We start from the raw sequence: 16703 nt of genomic DNA, 5'->3' as shown, positions 1-16703 counted from the left end.
CTTCCTGTGTGTTCAAATTAAGTTGCTTCCCATTGAAACAATGATCAAAAAGAAGAAAAAAAAACTCCATAAAATTGTTAATAGGCGTTTGTGTGGTTTAATTTCTATTAATTACCTTCCATGAAAATTGCTTCAGTTTGAATGTAAGTCAAAATTCAGCACAACACAAGTCGTCTTCTGTAGCCTCAAACTTGTTTTCAGCGTTTCATACCGACAGGTCGCAGCACCCGTAAAGTTTAGCCACAGACTGACAAACAGGCCATAAATGTGTCTCAAAGTAGCGACGCGAGTGAGCCGCTACAAGAAGAACAAGTTAACTGTGAATGAATCAGGGTCCCAAACACACATGCAGAGTCCAAGTAATTAGTCTGTGTGATTAAAGGCAGCTCCAGGGGAAGAGTATTTAATTTAAATTAAATGAGTGGGTGTCCCTGTTATTGTTGGCCCGACAGAGCCTGCGGTCTCTGTGGTTTGTTTGATTGACTGTGCGGTATGAACAGCTTGCCTTTCTGTGACCTTGTGTGGACACAACTGTAAGGTGTTGGTTAATCATACATAAATATAATACTTCTGACAGTAGTTTCACACTACAGTAAGCTTGTTAATATTATACTACTACTTAGTGAAGAACCCTTGGAGTGGAGCTGCTTTCACTGAGTTTCACTAGACTTAAAGTTGATATTCAGATAAAACTCATTATTGTAATTGACCCTAAAAACCTTAGAAACATGGTGTCTAACCAGATGCTTACTCTGGCATTACCTTGGTGTCTGGTAACACTGTGAGGAATCTTGGAGCCATTTTTGACCAGGATATGGCCTTCAATGAGCATATTACACAAGTATGTAGGATGCTGTCTTTAATCTGCACAATATCTCTAAAAATAGAAGCATCCTATCTCAGAGTGTCTCAGAGTGAGTAATAAATGCTGAAAATGTATTACTCATGCATTAAGTACTTCTAGGCTGGACTATTCAGTATTATCAGGATTTTGATTAGACTTAAAACTTCCTGTTGTGATAAAGCTTGTAGTTAGGGCTGGATCAGGATCATGTGACCCTGAACTCTCTCTTAGTTATGCTGCTACAGATTTAAGCTGCTTTTTTCTTTTTCTCTACTCTCTTCCGTCCCGGTTTCTTCCTGCAAAAAGGGAGTTTTTCCATCCCACTGTCGCCTAGTGCTTGTTCATAGGTGGTCATGTGATTGCTGTGGTTTTCTCTGAGCAGTTGTGGCGCAGTGAAAGAGGGGGCCATCTACCACGGTTGGTGGATTGATCCCCTGCTCCTTTAGTCTGCATGTCAAAGAATCCTTAAGCATGATACTGAACACGTCGCCCCTGATGTAACCATCAGGCATTAAGACATCTCCAAAGGTTAGTGCAGATATGTCAGTAGCAATAAGACAGACATGAACATGGACCTTCTGAGACATTTTGTACAGAATATAACTGATCAGTTTTATGTAATATTTATTTCTGATTAATATGCTTTTGATTTTCTCTTGGTATTTCTTTTCATTTTGTTTATTTATATCTTTCCTCAAGTATGCAAATAAGAAAAACAAAGCTATTTTTTTGGGGGGGGATACATCAAAGTTATGATAATTCATTAATATTCATTCATATTAAATACATGTAAGGATACTAAATATTAAGGATTTAATATAAATTTAAGTTTACATTTTTATTGAAAACCCCTAGATTTTGAATCAGCATGGTTTGTTTGTTCCTCATCTAATTGGCTATTTCTGCATCTTTGATAGGTCACATGAGCCACAGTTAAATAATCAAACTCAGTGAGGAGCTTCACTTCTAAGATGTAGCTGTGTGTAGCAGACCTCAGTTTCCTTCTTATCAAACTCAGATCTCATTAGTCCATCTTGAACAAACAGCCAAACAGATTGTAACCCTCTGCATGTGCAATACTTTCAAATGAAACTCATTAAAAACCTGTAAGTTTGCGACTCGCAGGTCGGAGCTGTAAAGGCTGCGAACTGCAAACACATTCGCAGGCCTCCGAAGTGATTTTTAATTTATGCTCTTCCTGCTGATCTTAGAAATGGGACCCCGGCTTTGTGCTCTTTGATGTACTGAGTACTCGGTGCGTGCTGCACATACTGTGGTGCGTTTCTTCTGAACAACTAAGACAGGCTCTGCTCAACCTCATTACCTTCTTACCCGGAGGTTCCCCCCCCCCCAACATGACACAGTTCTGCAGCGAAACACACAGCCCCCTCTGAGGCAGCATCAACCTCTCCAGGTCACAGATTAAATGCTGTTGTGCTTGAGTGAGATGTTCTTTGGGTGCTATCATTAGACATGTGATGAATGGCTGTTTGAGTGCCATTATTTATCAGCTCTCCACTGTCATTATGATAAATGCTATTTTTATAGTAGGTCTAATGCGTTTCCCATCCCCACTGTAACAGGAGGTGTTGTCATTGGCTCAGTGTTTAACCAGCACATTAGTATTTAACACATGAATGTGTGTGTGACATCTGCTAAAGTTGCTCTGAGCAAGAGTGAGCAACACCAACAGTGCTGACATAATATAAATAATGTCCATATTTCAGACAGTACTAACTAGCATGCTAAACTTGGCATGCTAATTTTAGCATTTCAGTATGCTAACATTTGCTAATTAGCACCAAACAAAGTACAGCTGAGCCTGCTGGAAATATCATGAGTTTAGCATGCATTTATTAATAACTTACAGCGCTGGAGAACTTCACATTTTAACTTGGTGAAAAGGGTTCATTAAAATTATTAAACTTGGATGGCATAACTTTGCAGATCAGGTAAAGATTTACAGACTTAACTGAGGTAATGAGGGGTTTGGTACACAGGAAGAGCAGAGAAAGGAAAAAATCCGGAAACAGAACCGTGAAAGAAATCCGGGTAGAGCAGGTAATCACACAGGAAAGAGGCACACGAGGGCAGGGAAAGAGCAACAAAATAAAATCCACAAAAAATGAGAAATATACAGTGGTTGAGACATTTCAGTTAAGACTCTAAATGGCACTTGAGAAAAGTTTCTGGGAAATTTGAATGTGCATACTCGAGTAAACAGAAATCCATGTTTCAGATGTTTCAGCCTTAACCATATTTTTGGAGCAACCAGCCGATTAACATTGCTACACTAAAAAAAATATAACCAAACATCTTCTAAGGACATTCAAGTAACCTTAGAATCTTACAATCTGGTGTACAGTTAAATGTAAGGTTAGGAAGAAGTCCACAGATTTCAGTAGGTGTGTGTTCATGGTAAATGGCCTGCATTTGTATAGCGCTTTCATGTTGTCAGTAGCCCTTTGGTATTACACCTGGGGCTACTGACAACCTGCAGGAGCTGCTCAGCCATGGAAACCAATCCCACGAAGCTCCTGGTGCACAGTTTCTGTGCTGATGTTAATGCCAGAGGACGTTTGGAGCTCTGCAGTCATTCAGTCAGCAGAGAGTTGGAGACTTTTACGCGCTTTGAGCCTCAACACTTGGCGACCCAACTCTGTAACTTTGCATTTTCTAAGTTGCTGTGTTTTCTAAACACTTCCACTTTGCAGTAATACTGCTAATAGCTGGTGGTGGAATATCTAGGTGGGAAGAAATTTCATGAACTGATTTGTTTACTGTACCTTACTCAAATTTGGTGAGCTCTTGCAAATGAGTGATTCTTTCACAAATATTTGTAAAGGCAGAAGCATGGCAAGGTGTTGGGTTAAATGATATGTATGTAGGATTAAGGCCTGGCTTAAACTTCAGTGTCTGTTCTTCTTGGCTATATATTTAATGTAACACCACACTATATTGGTTAATCTCACACTATCATGAGAACAGTAAAACATATGATTTTATACGTAGTGTTCTCATTATGGTAAAGCACTTCAGCTAAACTGCTTGCTAAGCCCTTCGTTTTCATTGGCTCAGGGTCTAACCAGCACATTAGTGTTTAACACATGAATGTGTTTGTGACGTCTGCTAAAGATGCTCAGAGCAAGAGTAACACGGACAGCGCTGACATAAAAAAGCCATTTCCTGGTTTTAGTTAATTAGCTTTTGTCTCTGTCTGTCTCTCTGTTAGCTTTTAGCCGTCTGAAGGTGAAACCTGCTGTGTCTTTGTGCTCCTTCAGTGAGATGCAGCTAGTCTTGTTTTTTTGTTTATTTTTTGTTATCCCATCTCACCTTAAAATTCAAAATAACATCTTCCAGCATACAGAGAGAAGAGTAAATAGCTGATAAACTGTCACTTCACAGTTCAGGGGAGACTCAGAGGGCCTGGGTTAGTGTCACAGTGCTGGGTGATGTCTCTGTCCTCTCAGTAACTTGGTCACACAGTCTTTCTGATCTTTATCCACCATGACTTTGTTGACATTTTCTGGGATTCAGCTGGGAGATTTGATGGCAACTTTGTGGTCTAATTAGACCAGTCTCACTGATTTGTTCTCTCTCTCGCTCTTTGTCCTGACCTTTCTCTCAGTCTTAGCCACTGAGACCCAGAGTAAGTTTTAAAAAGAAATCCATATAGCCTGGTTTGAGTATGTTTCCTTATATCAGGCACTTCGTTGTAAAGGCTCTTTGTGTCCATATAATTCATGCCAATGAGTTATTTGATTTTCCTGACCGTTAAAGCCAGGTTTTGTTGATATTTCAGAAATGCAAAGCTGTGCATTTCTCCTGTGCGACATCCTGGCTGATAATTTATGTTCTTGGCTTGGAGGCCTCAACCTACAGTCAAACGAGGCCCGTCTGCATCTCTGAGAGACCTCTCTCTGTAAATCATAATGAGACAACGTGTTTACATTCATCTCTTTATTACTGGAAATGTATTTGGCTCTGATGACATGCTGGATTTTATGTTAGAAAAGGTGAGTCGTGACCTTCAGAGTGCTGTGTTTACAATACAGACGATTCAGCTTTGATCAGACAGTGCCTGTGCTCGTCTTACTCTTAACTTAAAAGCAATAAATGCTTTTAAGTTAAGAGTGCACAATCTGTGCACTTATTAAGTTATAAATGCAACAAGTCTTGCTGTGTGATGTGCTGTGTGATGACTAAACCGCCATCTCTCCTCTGCTTGTATTGACACATAACTCGCCACCACCCACCTACAAACACACACACACACACATATGTATATATATATATATATATATATATATATATATATATACATATACATATATATATATATACACACAAACACACACAATGCTGTACACAGCCTTGGCAGTGCTGCAGCCACAGTGTGTGTTTAATCTTTTCCCTGGCGCCACTTCCTAGCTGAGAGCATTCCTGGCACCCAGAGGCCCAGAGGGGTTGGAGTTGTGGGCTGAAAGCAGTGTCACACTTCAGAGCTGGCAACTTGTCTCGTTACCAACTAAGCATCTCTCTTTTCCTCCTTTTCTGGCCCAAAATGCTTCGCTTGCCCTCCGTTCCTTCAGCGAAGTATCCTTCCATGGAGAATGACCTCTTTGAAGGATGGTCTGGTTCCTTTCAGAGGAGATTCTCCTCGCGCTCAGTTTCCCAGCGCTGCGTCTACCTCTGGAGCGCTGCCTGAATCCCCCATCCAAGAATGCGAATTGGCAGAGGACATAATTAAGGCGATGTCTCTCCTCATACATGGTCTAACCTTTAAGAGCCCCGGTTCACTGAGAGCTGTGTTGTTCTGGCTACTGTTGCAGAGTATCAGTTAATATACGACTTGAATAGATGAAATGTGTTGTTGTTTTCTAATTTAGGCTAGAAAGTGTGTCTACAGTTTGCAAAAAGCACTGCGTTACATTAAAGCTTTACTACTACTTTATTTAGTAGTAGTAAAACGCTCTGCCCAGGCAGCATGCAGGAAACAGTAGTATCAGTTTTTAGTAGTAAGCAGATGAAGAATCACATTCCTAAATTTGTCCATATAATCATAAAGTCTTTATATTTTACACTGTGGGGGAAAAAATGGAAAATTAAATATTTCAATTTAGTCTACAGAAATATGTTTCTACTGTTTTCTAAAATCACTTGGAAAATAATCGAGATATTATCAGATAAAGCTATCAGAAAGTAATTTCAGAGACAAATCGTAGCAGATTGTCATTAAAATCACTGGTTTAAGCCCTGAATACACTGAAATAACAGGTCAATTATCCTGTGACACCTCATATTTTTCTTTTTCAGCCACCCGGTTTAAATTCCGCCTTCAGTGTTTAAACAGTGGTTTATGACAATAATCAGGAGTGTGACACATAATGAAAACAGTAACTTTGTAGCTTCTGCTTCAAATTAGTTTTTTTTTTTTCTAAAAGAAGATAGAGCATCATCTGCCTTTGTCTTCTCTTTGTCATCTTCTCGACTCTTATCTGCAAACATTTCCTTGTGTACACAGGTGTGTGTGTGTGTGTGTGTGTTTACAGTAGAGTGTGAATTAGGAGCGACCCTCCTTGTTTTCGGTCTTTGATTTATTCCCTGCACTTCCTCTGCTAAGGCCCTGTATTATTACAGTGCTGGAAGCGCTTGAGTGAAAACTGAAGGATTAAAGCCGTGTCAAACATGCTTCTCTGTCTCACTTCCTCTATGAGCCCCCCTCTCCACTCGTCCCCATCCCACCCTCCTCTTCTTCCTCTCCTCCTCCTCCTCCCCCTCCCCCTTGGCACTTTGTGTTTAAAGTTGTCTGGTGCCAAAACAGGGATCTGGTAACTTTGAGCAGTGATGTTTGTGTGAGTTCTGCTCACAGGTTCTGCTCTCTGGCCGGCGTCCAGACGCCCCAAACAAAGCGTCCCATTGATTGTTTTGGAGGGAGAGGCCGAGGCTTGTTTTAGTGACACATTTGATTTGATTAAGCCCGCTTTGTGTTTGCTCTCGAGGCTACAGAAACCCGCGGGCCGGCTAGATAGACAAAATGATAGTGGTCTCTCGCTGTGACCTCAAAGTAAGCCTGTGTAGCTTTTTAAAGGCGGATTGATGTAAGCTTCCTCTTGGAAAATAATAATGTTTCAGTCTTTAAATAGACTGGTTCAAAATAATCAAATACAGATTATGGTGTTATTCTGTGATTACGGCGGCTGCAGTAGTGGCATTTCAGCAAAAGCCACTTAGGATTAATTAAGACACATGAACTTTTGCATCAGCCTTATTGTGACATTTTGCTATAAATGCTTAGAATAGAAATGATTGAACATGCTTCTTTCACTGCTGCTGCTGATTTTTGAGCATTTTTAAATAATTTGTTGACATAAAAAGGGAAAAAGAGAATGTTTGTACAGCTCAAAGTGTTTGAACATTGTCAGAGTGTTATGGCAATTTATATTTATGATGACGATAAAGCAAGAGATGTGCCATGTACATTTAAAGCGGTCCTAAATGTTAGGAGAACATTTAGCAGAAATGAATTAGGTTTTCAGCAATGCAGTGCAAACTGTTTGTTGTGTAACTGTGGGCTGGCTTTGGCCCTTTGTCACTGGGCAGAAAGCCAAATGATCCAGGTTAAGAAGTACATTTGTCTTAGACTGTTTCTATCGACTGGATTTAGAGCAACACTGAAGCTGTAACAGACAAAAAAAACAAAGGTTTTGTGCTTGTTAGCCACGCACTGGACTTCCCTGTGTGCTCCTTACTCACATCGAGGCTGCTTTCATTATAATTTTACTCCTCAGTGAGCAGTGCTCCGACTCTTACTGTTCGACTTCCAGCTCATACTTGCTGATGAGCAGTTTTACTTTATTGTAAACGGGCTCACAGTGGGGGGAAAATATCCCGAAAAATATCAGCTCAGCAAAGTCACAAGTCAGTGCAAATGTTGGCCTGATATGATGCAACATTATGTCTACATTAGAAAGTGGACTTTTTAGTATAGAGCTAACACACAAATTCATGCAGTGTACAGTCAAGACATCATGTACAACAACAGGAGTAAAACAACACTGGATTCAGAGCTTAACATTTGAAGTGTACTGATAATTAAACGCTACCAGGATCTGGTTTTAAAAACAAGAGATCCGCTAAGCTGAGAATTGCTGAAAGTGGTGAATTTGAGACTCGGGGCTTTCAGCGTGGCATGTATAATGAAGTAGCATCTCTGCTTCCGGACAAAGAAAGCAAAGAGTGAGCTGTGAATACAGGCGTGAAATTGCTGATTAGAAAGTTGGAATGTATTGAAAGAAAACATACACTTGTTCTCTCAGGGCTGGCATTCATTTCTTATCTACTCTGGCACAAAACAAGAAAAACACCCATCTGAGCCAAGAACAAGTAAAAAGGTGTTGCTATTATAATATTCATCAAAATACCAATTTGTACATTATTGTGGCTACTGTCTTTGCTTTATACCACCATCCTTAGCATTAAGAAAGATGCTGCTACACTGTGTGGAACAGCTGTGTAAACCCACCGCCATTCACCTCCATGCACCGTCATCTGTCCCGCCGTTACAGCTGCTCCATGTGTTGGCGAGACTCAAGTTTAGATTATTATAATATACTTTGGAGGATAAAAACATCCTGTTATTTCAATTATATTATGATGGCGTGGCATATTTTTCCTCACCCCCCAAATCAAATGTATGTGTGTGTGTGTCAGATTAAAGTCAAGGATTGCTTAATACTATTATTATTTATTATTTAAAACACATTAATGAGCTGCAACATTGCACCACATTCCTATATGACTGTGAACACTGGCACGTCTGAGTCACTCCTATGTATACAGGCCTGCTTTTTTCAAATACTGCAGCACCAACTGTTAACTCATGTCTGAAAATAGTCCCTGAACAAATACAGCGTTTACTTTCCTCTGAGTTACCGACTGCATCTAGCTTCTTCGAAGTGTATTATTTCCTAAATCAAAGTGGATTTTTTTAGTGACGCGTGCTTTGACATTTGTGTGATTGGGAAGGCCGGTAAGCTGAGAGGCGCAGATCGACTAATGCGTCGTTGTTTTTCATCTTTTAAAGATTTTTCGTGACAGCGTGACATAAAACCTGGAGTACATTCAGCCTTCTTCATCCAACCCACACACCAGCACTTCACAATCGTCCCCATCGCTCTACTATTGGCTACCGTTTTGAAGCACTCAGTACAGCGTTTTGGCCGTCGACATGTTTTCTTTAGAGCAGCAAACAACCATATTTGGATGAGAAGGTGGAGTGCTGTGTTCGTTAGCAAGCTGCATCCGTAGGCTGTACATATGCATCCCGCAGACACAGATATCTGATTGTTAGTGCAGCTTACATTTAAACAAAAATAATCCACGTATTTCACTCACTGGGAAAACAAATGGAGCCCAGACTTCTTGGGTGGGTTGTTAGCTCAGTTAACTGCACGGCAAGACATAATATTTTCCAGGAAATCACCACGAGTATGCTGCAGGGGTCAAATTCAGTGGCTTGAATGATCAGAATTGCAGGTAGTGACCAAGTCGGCACCCAACAGTCTTTATAATGCATAACTTCAGGCTTAAATACAGGTAAAGTATGTTAGTTATGGAAAGTTCACCCCTACTCTAAAGAGGCCAGACCTGTTTGTCTACCAGGCTGTAAATTTGATTTTTGATACCTTTAAGTTTGGCATTTTAAAACTGAAGTCTATGGAGACTCTGGTTTTTTCCGTCCTGGAGGTCGGCACTTGGTTTCTGCTAAGAGAAGTTCCAAAATTGCCATTTTGTAAACATTTTTCTTTTTCTCCTCTGTTTCTCAGATGGTGTCCACTCAGTCTCAGCTCAGTGCATTCTCCAAGTCACCATCATCACAGATGAAATGCTGTCCAACAGCATCACGTTGCGATTGGCCAACACCTCCCAGGAACATTTCCTGTCCCTGCTGCTGTCTCAGTTCTTGGACGGCGTGGCCCGGGTCCTGTCCGCTGCCCCCGAAGACGTTGTGATCTTCAACATCCAAGATGACACGGACGTCAGCGCTCGCATCCTCAACGTCAGCTTGTCGGTGGCTGTGCCCGTGTTCGGGGAGGGACACCAGCGTCCCGGCGGGCTCGGTCACGGAGGCGACGGGCCCGGGAGAGGGGCTGAGCCTGGGGAGTTTTTTGGCTCGGAGGAGCTCCAAGAGAGATTGTATTTGAACCGCAGCCTTCTCGCTCAGATTTCCTCCCAGGAGGTTCTTCCCTTTGACGACAACATCTGCCTGCGCGAGCCGTGTGAGAACTACATGAAGTGTGTGTCGGTGCTGAAGTTTGACAGCCTGGCGCCCTTTGTTGCGTCCGATACCATCCTGTTCAGACCCATCCACCCCATCGCGGGGCTGCGCTGCCGCTGCCCCAGCGGCTTCACGGGGGACTACTGCGAGACTGAGATCGACCTGTGCTACTCTAAACCGTGTGGACCTCATGGCGTGTGCCGCAGCAGAGAGGGAGGCTATACCTGCGAGTGCTTTGAGGACTACACAGGTGAGAGACTTCACTGAACACAATAAGCACACTTATGTCATAACTTCATTCAATAATTGACCCAGTTATGTTGCGTTCATGTTAATAGACATATGAAAACAAAAGCTGTCAGCTTTCGGCCTCTTTGCCTTCTTCCACATGTTTTCTTAACTAGTATGTAACTCATGGGCCTGATCCATCACACGGCTAACATAGAGAGACAAAGACCACCATTCATTTTTCTTTCTTTGCTACGCTTGTGTAATGCGTCCTTGGGTTTCTTGAAAGGCACTATACAATTTGACAGTGTGTTTTTTGGTGAAAACAGAAGTGAAGTTTGAAAACAAAAGTGGTGAAAACAGTTTGTTGGTTTCACCTTTAGTTGCAACAATTTTCTGGCATAGTTTGCAAAGTACTGTGCTTTGTTGGAGGTTGTTGAAATAGGTCTGTTTTGAGGTAATAAATCGTTAACAGGCATTCTTGTTGGCTCAATAGGGAAGGTAAAAGCATCGTGCTGCTGTACAATGAAGTTGTGTTATGGCATTTTTATATCACATAAAGATTTATACGAGTATAATTGTGGACGGTGTTTGCCCTGAGATTGACTGGCGACCTGTCCAGGGTGTACCCCACCTCTCACTCTATGTCAGCCCCCAGCAACCTCGAAGTGACACAAAAAGTTAAAACCTAAAATATTGTATTAAAAGCCCTCCTCTAAACTTTAGTTGCCAGGTTTTGCACCATTCTGCTGTGTGCAGAAATGAGGTTTTAGCAAACTGTCACTTTCAAGCTCCATGAATTCCTGCTGAAAAGCACCTGTCTTCAAGTGTTTAGTGCCACTAGAAAGTGAAGCGGACCAGTTTCTGCCAAGCTGTTCACATGTCTGCTTGTCTCTTCACAAACTCCCACGGGGGCTTTAATGTCTACATCTGTCCCTTTCACTCCCCTTTTCAGCTCTTTATACCCACAGACCGTCCACTTCACTAATAACCCGCTCAGCAGACACAAGCTGAGTGATGACTTATTTGATTTATCCTCATGCAGTAAGTCACAGCAGAAGTAAGCGAAAAAACACGAGCTGATTAACTGCTACACATCTGTGTGTGACCTTTGACCCACTTACCGGAACAAGATCCATAAATATCAGAATACTTTTTCTCCTTCTCTGTTTGTGCATTTGCGTCACGGCCACTGAATAAACTGTATAGTTATAGACATTCACACCTACACTCACGGGTTCAGCAGTGGACGGGGTCTCAAAGCTAAGATCCAAGGAACAGGAAAAGTGATGATATAAAAAGCTCTGTTTGCTCACTCATGGTTTTGTTTTTTTGAGACTGGGGACATTAAAAAAAGGTGTTTACTGTGTTTTTCAAAAAAAAAAAAAAACAAGACCACCAGAGCCCTGAGTGGAACAAGGGGAGGAAATTATTAAATATACATGGCTACAGATGGAGCGTGTCCCCTAGCTGTGAAATACCCCACGGCTTAACAAAAAAGCATCACAGAGCGCACACAATGTCGAGACGGAGAGGACAGAAGCTTCCATTTCCAGTGATAATGAAGGATTAATTTATCACTGTTGGCAGCAGAATGGTGAAGCAGTTGCAGGAATTGTAATTCATTCATTGCTCTAAAAATTATTCACGTCTTCAAAGGGTTAAAGAGCGTCTGCTCATTCGGTTTATAGTTAAGGGGAAAAGGGGGAAGTTGAAAAGGAGTTTAAAGAGAGTGAGAGTTAAAATATGCTAATTAATACAGTTTGAATATTAGGCTAGTTACCCTGTCTTTTTGTTGAGAGGTTAAGTGGGTCAAATACTGACTTTTTAATATGATTTAAAGTTTCATCTTGTCTTTGAAGCCCCACGATCGTATATTTATGTTTACAGAGTAACATTTTAACACCCTCTTTTCATCACTTAACTTGTTTATAACACAAAATAATATATATATATATGTATTTACACTTTATATGTCAATAATTAATATTCACAGTCAGAAGCTACGTGTAAACAGAGTAAGTGTAAGATATAGACTGTATATAAAAGATGGAGAATGTCACCTGCTTATGCTAACTAGCTTCTTTTTTACATTATATGTTTTTGTTTGTTTGCCTGCTAATTAAACTTAAACACAACTGCATCTTAGGCCTCTGAAAGTTTTTCTCTATATCAGATATTATAGCTTTATTATGTTGCCTAGCAACCACCTACCAAAAGGCTAAATATGTTCCTTTCATGGTGTTTATGCATCTACAACACCTTAAATTTTGATTTATTCATAAATACATTCAATAAATCTGTGTGATATAAGGCATGCTGTTAATAAATAGCATTATTAAAAACCCAGCAATATAAAATATTATGAAGGCATATTTTATTTATTTATTTATTTTTGTTTATTCTCTGTTTTGCATGCTGAAGCAGAAAGTGCCCTTACAACAGCTTAAAACGACTATAAATCTTTTATTAAGTGTTGACATATCTCATACATATTCCATAAAAGGGTGTAAAATAAAGAGTGCACATTACATATTTATTCTTTACTTACTGAAGGGATGATACTTAAATAAGAGACAGTTGTTTTGGAGCTGATTAGTTTATGCGCAGATGTGTAGCAGCTGTGAAATCAAGAATGCAGACCTGGTGAAGGAGCACTTCACTTGCTGGATAATCCAAAGATGATTACATTGACTAAGATCTGCTTGAAAAGGCCTCTAGTTTAAAAAAAGAAAGAGCTGAACTGAAGAATTGCTGAAAACCCCGCTGTTGTCTTTGTGCTCTCATTAATAGCGTTGCTTCCTTTGTTCCTCATCAAGCAATGAAAGATTTTTTTTTCACCTACAGCTGCTCACAAAGACTCAAATAGTGTCGGCATTTGAGTGTGTGGGCTGGGTCGCTCTGAGTCCAGGTTGAGTGGCACTTACATATTGTTGCACAGTTGTGGGTGTTGGAGCTGTACCGCAGGTGCTTTTAACGTGAATCAGCAGAGAGGGAGTGAATGTGCGAGTGGGTGAAGTGGGCGTATTTTTGTCCACAGTTAGCTAGATTCATTTGCATCACTTGATGAGGTTTAGACCCCGATGCAGAGCATTATCTGAATACGATGCAGTTACAGTTTAAGATGTCTCACTTAATCGGTTTGATCAAACAAGGTCATTTATACACGGTTATACATGACGTATTCTCCTCTGATGTACAACTCCCGCTGCGGATCTTCAGTTCATCACTCTCTACACTTCGATGGGGCTCAGTGAGTGTGTGTGTGTGTGTGTGCACGCTCTAAATTGCTCACTCTGTCTCTTTCAGGTGGGTGGCTAAGTGCTGTATAGCTGTGATTTTGTGTGTAAAGAAAGGTGGATGGACAATCTGTGCAAGGTTTATGTGTTAATGGTGCGTGTGCGTGCGTGCTGGGCAACTGTTGGACTGTAGGCGTCACCAGATGGTAGCAGGACAGAAAATGAAAAAAGAAAAAGAAACTAAAATGTATAACAGCCATCATCGTAGCTGTTTTTCAGAAACATGGATTAAATGATTTGGCTCCTCCGATTCATTCTGTAGATGTCGAACAACAAGACTGTTGTCCTGCTTTTGCTCTCACACATGGTTGTCTTAAAACACACGGCAGGAAGGATGCTCCTCTTTTCGAGCTCTCTGCGTGAATGTGACTTATCGTAGGAATCCTGGATGTGTTTGTGTTGATCATTCAGCAGATAACTGCCGACCTCCACCTCCCTGTGATGATGAGATTTTTTTTTTTCCTCTTTGCTAATTCATACAGTCATTGAGAATACATTTGCGGGCTTTTAATGTGCAGACATGGTTTGCAACAAAAATATTCACACTCACATTTACAAATCGCCATGAACTCCTGCCAGACACACTGCAAGCCACTACAATTTTCCTCTGAGAGATGGCATGAATAAAAATGTTACCAGACACATGGGTGTGTGGGGTTTTTTTTTTTTTTTAAATCACAGCATTTGCATGTCGCTGTTGTGTAAAGATGCAACAGCCTCACTTTTTCTAAATACTGTAGCTTGGGGCATCAGTCAATATGGATTCCCTGAACCGACTACCTCGCGTCTACCTCACTGTGTGCCCTTTGTCTTTATTTAGCAGTCAGTGGTGTAGAGAGGTGCACTAAACACATGTAAACACATGAACTTCAGTATCAGGGATTACTTGTTTTATGTAAAAAGAAGCAGGACATTAAAAACTCACAGGGCATGTGTGGTCTTAATGCATGCAACAGATGATTTGACTAGTGATGAGGAAATCTAATTTATGTGAATAAGTCACATTTGCCTCATTCTTTATCCCTAATTTTTCCCTCATATTTGCCTTAATTTTTTATTAATTAAAGAAAATGTTGAGATGATAGAAAATGAACGGAGAGAGATGCTTAGTGATCTTATCTCTGTGTTATAGGTATGTTTGTGTTTGTGTGTGTGTGCGTGCACACTCGTGTACCCAGATGACAGATACAGCCAGAGGTCATGTATCAGTTGGGCTATCGATCACTTTATCTCATTATTCCCGAGTGGTTGCTCGCTTTAGCCGAACACTTTGCATATGCTCGTCCTGACCTCCTTTCTGTTACAGAAAGGATCCATGTTTGTTCTGTGATAGTGGATTTTACTCCCGGTTACTCTCCGTTTTTCGGTGCGTCCGGAGGGATCCACCCACCCGCTCTGTTTCACTGAGGAGGAGCGCTGATGCTCTTCTGTTACCTAGCAGCTCAGAAACACCCAGCTCTAAGATCTCTGAGGAAACGTCCCCTCTAGGAACAGTTTGCACACACGGGTGGTGCAGAGCTGCACTACGACCAGATATGTTTTTTTAAATGTATTTACAGCATCCATGCCGTCATACTCACCCTGCTTCATCAAACACAACAAAGCAAGAGACAAAACATGTATTTTTATTGCTAATTGGCCTCAGATAAAGTGCAGCTGAATGTTGTTTTTATGTGCTGAGAGTGTGAGCCATAAGGAGGAGGTGTTGTTTACTGAGATAGCCAAATGATTATTAGGTTATTTTGTCATGTTTTGATTTTCAGGGGTACATTTAGTTTTTTTGTTTCTCTCTCAGTGTGACGATCCTGTGGGATTTATGATTATCTAAAAATACTATGAACCCATTTTGCAGATAAATTATCAGAGAAAAACATGAATCATTTTGCTATTTGTGTAGGCAGAGGTGTTAATATCCTATTTTATATTCCATGATGTTATTTGCTTTGAAGCTTTTAGTTCATTTTTACAGTTTGATGCTGCCAAAAGTGACGCCTGCCTTATGTTTAGCTATAAAGTTTAATTATGGTTATTAGCAGAAAAGCTTATCTACAGGGCTTGCTAATAATATATAAAGACTATATAATGTATATATTTCGATGTACTCACAAAAAGCAGAAAATGAAGGAGCCCAGTGGTTCCTCCTGTCTAAATTAAAGCGCGATCTCTGAGGTGTCTGTTCAATTTGCTGCTTAATGATTCATGCCGGCAGCAAACAGAGAGTGGGGGCACTGGATGGACTTATAGAGGTGCGTAAACAGAGTACAGGAGACGTGTCTGAATTATTGATCAGGACATTGTGTGGAATTGGGATTGTGAGCCCGTCCCCGCCCTGCTGCGCCACTCACCTGGCAACAGAAAGCTGCCATTTGCAGCACCTGTGGTGGAGGCATATCCGCAGGGGGTTGGCAAACACTGAGAAGCATTTTACCTCAGATCAGTGAAAATGATCTCTACAAATTGCTCCCAAAATGTTCCGACTAATGTGCTTTTCCACAGTAAAGAAAACCTTGATGTTACTGTGACTTTTCTTCAGCTTCAGCTTCAGTGTGTTTGTCCACAGCGACTGCTTAAAGAAACAAAAGTGCTCTATTGCCCAAACAGCAAGTTGCTGAATTAATAACAAGGTTGCCAGCAGTGTAACAAGAAGGTTTTATTTTACAGCTGGCTGGCCATCAGTGGCTGTTTGTTCTCAGGAAGCATCAGTAAGAAGAGGAGAGCTAATATTTGCAGGATGACAGGTTGGAGCCACTGTTAGGCTTCACTCCATCTGGAACAGAGCACCCTGACAGATTTTGACTTTATGCCACTTTACTTCAAGAACGCACTTAGAAAGTGTTCAATGACAGTTAAAGACAGTTTGTCCATGTGAGTAAGAAGTACATGATGGAGAGAAAATACACTATTGTCCAGTTTTGAGATATTTTACTCATTTTTCCATTTAATGTTCATTTTATTCCACAACTCAGAGGTAAAGCAGCAATTTATCTTTTAACCTCCCCATTAACCATCGCATTTTTATTCTGCAGCCCTTCGGTGGACCCTGATCCCCAGC

At 40.9% G+C, this 16703-nt stretch overlaps 1 protein-coding gene across 3 annotated transcripts in view; it reads left to right on the top strand.

Moving 5' to 3' along the window:
• The window catches only part of celsr2 (cadherin, EGF LAG seven-pass G-type receptor 2), a 68359-nt gene that overhangs the window by 15092 nt on the left and 36564 nt on the right, over positions 1 to 16703 (top strand). For all 3 annotated transcript variants that reach the window (XM_031757211.2, XM_039612566.1, XM_039612565.1), the window contains exon 3: positions 9673 to 10374. In XM_031757211.2, coding sequence (XP_031613071.1) covers positions 9673 to 10374 — 702 coding nt within the window. The remainder of the gene's footprint in view (positions 1 to 9672; positions 10375 to 16703) is intronic.

Source organism: Oreochromis aureus, linkage group 5, assembly GCF_013358895.1.
Source record: "Oreochromis aureus strain Israel breed Guangdong linkage group 5, ZZ_aureus, whole genome shotgun sequence".
Classification (NCBI taxonomy): Eukaryota; Metazoa; Chordata; class Actinopteri; order Cichliformes; family Cichlidae; genus Oreochromis; species Oreochromis aureus.
Note: the sequence above shows the minus strand (reverse complement) of the source record. Positions and strands in the feature narration are given on the sequence as shown.